Below are 6,044 nucleotides of genomic sequence, written 5' to 3' on the forward strand. Positions count from 1 at the left end.
CTTCTCTCAGTAAAGCACTTTGTACTTTGTGTAATTGTTTGGTGCCATATACACATCTGCAATATCAACTGTAGGATAATTAAGACCACTCGATTACAAAGGTAAAACTTTTTTATTATCAATATAAAAACAAGTTGCCGGTGTTCTTCTATGGAGCGAGGCGCTGTGATCAAAGTCAAGTAAAGACCTTTCGATGCACAACCAATCAGATGACAGCTATATTAAGTGGGGAAGTAGCTATAGAAACAAAACTTAACTAGCTGTTTTCACCAAGAGGCTCTGCGTCCAACCTCGTGTTCAGCAAGGAGCAAATGGTGTATCATGTGAATGCAGCTTAAGGCTTTTGTAGTTGGATAGCGTTTGGTTGAAAAAAAGTGGCAGCTTGTACTTTCACAAGTTAGTTCTCTTTTGTGCATTTGAGATGTAACACTTTCAGTCTCCCCTACTGTAACAACTAAACCTGCTGTTCTGACACAATATCAATACGTCTGACATGAAATATAAGTTGCTTAATGATGTATATCTGCTTGCAAAAGAAAAACAAAATGTCTTTCAAATAATTTTCCACTCCTTTCTTCACGATTTCCAACAATAAACAAAGTGGATGATTGAGTGGATGTCAGGATTCAGGTCCTAACACCCTAATATCTGTGTGTAATTCCTGAAGTCTGATCTGGATCTCACTGTAAATAACATCAAAAATGAATGAGCTGAAATGATGGTCAAACATTTAGTAGATATTATAATTCCCTGCCTGGTCTTTCCTCATTGCTGCTGTGTCTTGCTGACGATAGAGTACAGAGGGTCCTCTGGAGAGTGCTGGTTCACATTAGAGTAGGTTGGTATCTCTACGCCCTTCACAGCAGAATAATCACATGCAGAGGAGCTGGGATTGGTCATCAGTACCTCAGCAGCTTCACCAGAGCCGTTTCTAAAGTTGATGGTAGAGTAATGCAGCGAGGCAGAGGGGGTTGTGGGAAAGTTGGCAGTGGAATAAATCTTGTTTATAGAATTTCCTGAGTCTGGCTTCAGGGGGCGCTCCTGTATCTCCTCGTAGATATAATCCTTCCAGGGAAGAATGAAAAATAAAGTTGATTCAATCCAACAATAAACACTAAACATTTCAAGTGTGTTTAACGTTGTAGACAGAAATTAATTTGAGTTTCTTTAGTGAAAACATTAGTTTTGTGATTGTCTCTGTGCATCCAATGATTTAATTAACTATCACAGAGTAACTTTAAATCTTTACATTTCCATCTGCATATCTACGGAAGAGAATAAGGGCCACATGTAAACACATATTTGAAAGTGATATTTTTTGTTCTGTTCTGAGATTCAAGTCAGTTTTCTGATTTGAAAAAAGCCAGAATTCTGACTTTAATCTCAAAACAAATGATTAAATGATATCTCTTGAACTAAAAACTAAATTAATTAATTCATTTGAATTATTATGGCCAATTCAAAAATAATGATTATCTTCAGAAAGCCCCTAGAAACAGGGCCAGGGAGTAATTAGGGGTCCAGTGCCTTGCTCAAGGGACACCTCGTAGTGGCCCAGGAGGTGAACTCGGTCCAACGTCCAAGCCCCTACAAACTGAAGCACCGCCGCCCCAAAGCACAGGATGTACATTTATACACTTACATCTTTGTCGTTCTGCGCTGCTGCTGCTGCATCTCTTTTATTTTTTGAGAAGCCTAGCAGAAAACAAAGTTAACATAAACAAGAACAATGATCAAATATTTTTAATTGAATTTAAAACACGCTTCTCAAGTCCTATTCAGTTACGAATTGACAATTGCTGATAATTTTGTATTTTACAATCTGGAGTGGGATTGTTTATCACCAGAAATAATAAATGTAACAAATATGAAATCTAGAATGAAAATCAACCTCCAAAGTGCACTGTTATCTCCTTTTCCTCTCCTAGTCATCCCCTGCGTACAGGATGCAGATGTTGTGATGTACCGTGTGAGACATTTTTGAATGTTTCGAAACGCTTACGTGTGTAGATCAGAATCAGCATGAGAACAAACAGCAGCAGCAGCAGCGCGGCTACACAGATGATCACAGTAATGACGACATGAGGGCCATCTGCAAACACGCAAAGAAAATATCAAGCAGGAATTTCACAGATACAAAATGTAGAAACAGTTTCCCGCTGCAGAAGGCTTAAGATGTCAAAAAGGCTCTCTTACCACGACTCTCAGCAAATGCAGTAGTCGTTGAAGAAACAGGAAATGTGGCTGTCGGTGGTTGCACTGAAACTGAAAAAAGTGCATTGAAGTTACACATGAAAGCTACACTGTATTTAACGCTCTCGATATTTCAATTGTGAATTCTTAATCCAACACTAATTTTTGCCGGAGCTTTTCAAACAGTGTTTTGTTCTGTCACCTGATGTGTTTGCCTTAGTTGGATTTTTTGATCAAGTGCAAAAGGATGTGGAGTAATTACAGCCTGTTCAACTCTTAATTTGTTAAATTGTCACTAAAATGTATACAACAATTTTTGGTTAAAAATATATATATCTAAAATTAAAAAAATTATAAATAATATTGTTAGGATGAGCAAAGGAACATTACTGCTTTTACATAACCTTAAACAATTCCTTCCACTACTTGTAATAATAGTTTTCCGTGAAACTCAACAGATCAAAATCACATTATTCAAATAACTTGAGACAGAAAGAAAAACATGTTCAGTGGTGATCAAGAAAACTGTAGCTTTGTTTTCATGCTATCCATCAATGCTTGACTCTCCTACAATCTGAACCAGGGCAGATAACATCCACAACATAAAATCACACAACTCACCAACAGTCATCAGAAATCTGTTGAAGAAGGGGTTGCTTTGTGTTTCAGTCTTCCTTTCTGCTCCACACCAGTATGTCCCGCTGTCTTCCTTTGTTACGCCTCTCACTGTTATGGTGATGTTTCTCTTCTCCGTTTCATCAATCATGGAAAACCTCTCAGTGTTCTGGGCAGTGCTGACTACATGTTCACATATAGATGGATCTTCTCCCTTACAGATGAACTTCTTTACTGGAGCACCCTCTGGATATTGACACCAGTATGTAACATTCTGTCCAATAGTTGGAGACCTACTGAAGCTTGTGATAGCAGCTGGAAACAGACAGACAGCATGGACTGTATTTAACAAGATAATCCTAGAAGCCTTTATTTTTAATCTCAGATATTTAGTTTCTCACCTTTAACCTCCAGTTGTATTTTCCTGAGAGCAGCTCTGTAACTTCCTTCAGTTGATTCCACTCCACACCAGTAGACTCCAGCGTGCTGTGGGGACACATTACTGATGGACACAGTGAAGCCACTCTCTGTTTCTGTGAGAGTGAACATACCCATTTGACCTCAGAGCAGATTTTGTTGATAAAATATCTTCACAGATTGGACCGTTCTCTTTGCAGAAAAACTTGAATCTATAATCGTCTTTGTTTCCTTCGTCACATGTGATGGTGGTTCTAGCTGTTCTGTACGCAGTTTGATTAAATGGATCCTTGCAGTCTGCAGCTACAAATAAAATATAAAGTAAAACATGCAAAATGTTGTTATGTGCTTCACTGGTACAAACAAAATACCAAGAACAAACCATTCAAAAAAATGTGAGCATTTGATTTCTGAAGTTATAGGAAATATCTGTTATGTACAATCTATAGCTGTGCCTGTAAAAACATAGTCTGTAACATTTGATATATTACATGTGCAATGTTTCCTTAGGGAAAACGTTTGACCATGTTTTTATATTTTGTTAATTAGTTAGGGTTACTCACCAAATAACCAGCCTAGTTTCACTTTCGCAGGGGAAGACTCGTTTTTTCCATATAGTTCACACATATATCTCCCAAAGTCCTCATGTGGAAGTTGGTTGATGATTACTTTGAATGTTTTATTTTCTGTATCATGGTACAGATGAAATCTGCTTTTGTTTTCCCATACATCCTTCCTAATGCTTCCTATGATTGTTTCTTCTGCCTTTAATAAATCAATTCTTTGATAATTTCCATTTGCTTCAGGGTATTTAAAGATGAATTCAACCCATCCTTCTCTGCATCCCGTCACCACATCACTGGCCTCACAACCTGTGAAGATCAGACAAAGGCAAACAGTCACATCATGTCAGAGACAAAACAATCCCAGAATTATGACCTATTTATCAACTCAACCTAAACTTTCTACCAGTAGATCACAAAGATAAATCAGTTCATTGCTAGCAGACTACCTGTCGGATATTTTTCGCCTGAGTTTCCAAACGTTGGAATGGACGTCGCTCAATTTATAATTTATTCGTACAATGGTTTGGGAAACACTGTCAGTTTTAATACATTTTCCATGGCAGCCGTCAGCTGCAGATAAAAATTCATGTTAAAACAATCGTAAGCAAGTCAACTACACAAACTAAGCTAACAAGGAAATACAACAAAATATAAAAAGAATAGTACAAAACCCTTGGAGTATAAATTGTAAAGATCTATTTACCTTATCTATCCAATTTGTATCTGCTTGTCTAGTCATTTGTTCTTTGTGTGACTCGTTAAGCCTATTATAATTGACAATTTGGGAATTTCTTAGTGCAGACACTGTAATGAATTGTAAAGCAGTCTAAATGCCATATATTTATTTTATAAATGCGTGTTTATGCATATTTTTTTATTATCAAATTAATTAACTAAGCAAAACAAAATATATTACTGCACATATACAAATATCAAAATAAAGAACATTTTCTTTCGACCCAGTTTGTTGATCGTATGAACCTGAGTCTTATAGGGACAATGCTAGAAACATTACATTATTTTAGAGACAGAGCTATAACAAACATTAGCTCATTCAGTAGCAGCAATCATCTTACCTGTCATCAGTGAGAGGATGAGGAGAAGAAAGCTCTTCATTTTGTTGGATTTGGACGCCAACGTCTTCCCTGAGATCAGTTGTCTGGTGTTGGTTGGTCTCCAGTATCTGATTCTGCTCAGCAGTATTTCCTGAATGTATATCTTTCATTATATCTAACAACTCCTCACCCCCTTACTCTTCTATCCTTCCCCCTTTTACCTCCTTTCTTTGAAGTCTTAGTTATTTCTCCTCCCCCTTTATACATACATAAACAGTTCATAGCCCAGTGAATTGAAACTGCTGATAAAAGTGAAAAACAATTCTTAGAAAGTCCCTGACTCTGACCTTATATGTAAAATGTGTGGGCAGTGAGTTTTACTCAGCAGAAATGTAGCCCTGCAGTGTGTGTACAGTGTGTGCTGTGAGTAAATGCTACTACTCTTTAAGACTGTCAGGGTTGGGGGAAAATAGGACCCAAATGCAGATTGAGGAGGAAGCAGGTTTCAAAAGGAAACAAAAAGGCGAGCTTTATTTTCAAAAGCTGAAAAAACAAGAATCCATGAGCAGGTACGAGGTAAAACAAGAATCCATGAACAGGTACGAGGTAAAACAAGAATCCATGAGCAGGTAGGAGGTAAAACAAGAATCCATGAACAGGTACAAGGTAGCATCCAAACAAAAGGTGACGGTGAACAACATGAAGGGAGACATGAACGACAAATAATGAACCAACACAGGAAGAGACAAGACTAAATACAGGGAGGGGTAATCACGAGAAGAGAAACAGCCGGGCAGGGGAGGAGAAACACAAGGGCAACAGGTGAACACAATCAGACACACCAGGGAAACTAACGACAGGGAGGAAGACAAGACACAGGGAGAACAGAATAGCAAAAATAAAACCATGACAAGACAGACCAAACTAAAACCGTGACATAAAACTAAGATCGTGACAAAGACCACCTGTTGATAAAGGTGACAGCGCTATGGTTAGCACAGAAGCTAACACCTCCACCAACAGCTAATGTACAAATTCGTCATGACTGTCTCTGCATGATACTTATGTTTCCTAGAAATGTATCTATGAGTTTCAAGTTCAAGGCTTTATTGTCATTTGCACAACAGCTACAGTGTAGATATGGCAATGAAATACTTGGGTCACAGGCTCCTCAAACAGTGCAACATATATATATATA

At 37.8% G+C, this 6,044-nt stretch overlaps 1 protein-coding gene across 1 annotated transcript; it reads right to left on the minus strand.

Moving 5' to 3' along the window:
• Window positions 1-148: 148 nt before the first annotated feature.
• Window positions 149-5,341, minus strand: LOC104960970 (CMRF35-like molecule 8). The gene is made up of 8 exons (XM_010789163.1): window positions 4,868-5,341; window positions 3,789-4,097; window positions 3,210-3,528; window positions 2,815-3,123; window positions 2,197-2,265; window positions 2,003-2,092; window positions 1,643-1,695; window positions 149-1,065 (listed from the first exon to the last, which is right to left on the minus strand). The coding sequence occupies exons 3-8, from the start codon at window positions 3,361-3,363 to the stop codon at window positions 766-768; spliced, it is 975 nt and encodes a 324-aa protein (XP_010787465.1). The 5' UTR covers window positions 3,364-3,528; window positions 3,789-4,097; window positions 4,868-5,341; the 3' UTR covers window positions 149-765.
• Between the last annotated feature and the right edge of the window lie 703 nt (window positions 5,342-6,044).

This window comes from Notothenia coriiceps, unplaced genomic scaffold (assembly GCF_000735185.1).
Source record: "Notothenia coriiceps isolate Sejong01 unplaced genomic scaffold, NC01 NC01_scaffold00032579, whole genome shotgun sequence".
Taxonomy (NCBI): Eukaryota; Metazoa; Chordata; class Actinopteri; order Perciformes; family Nototheniidae; genus Notothenia; species Notothenia coriiceps.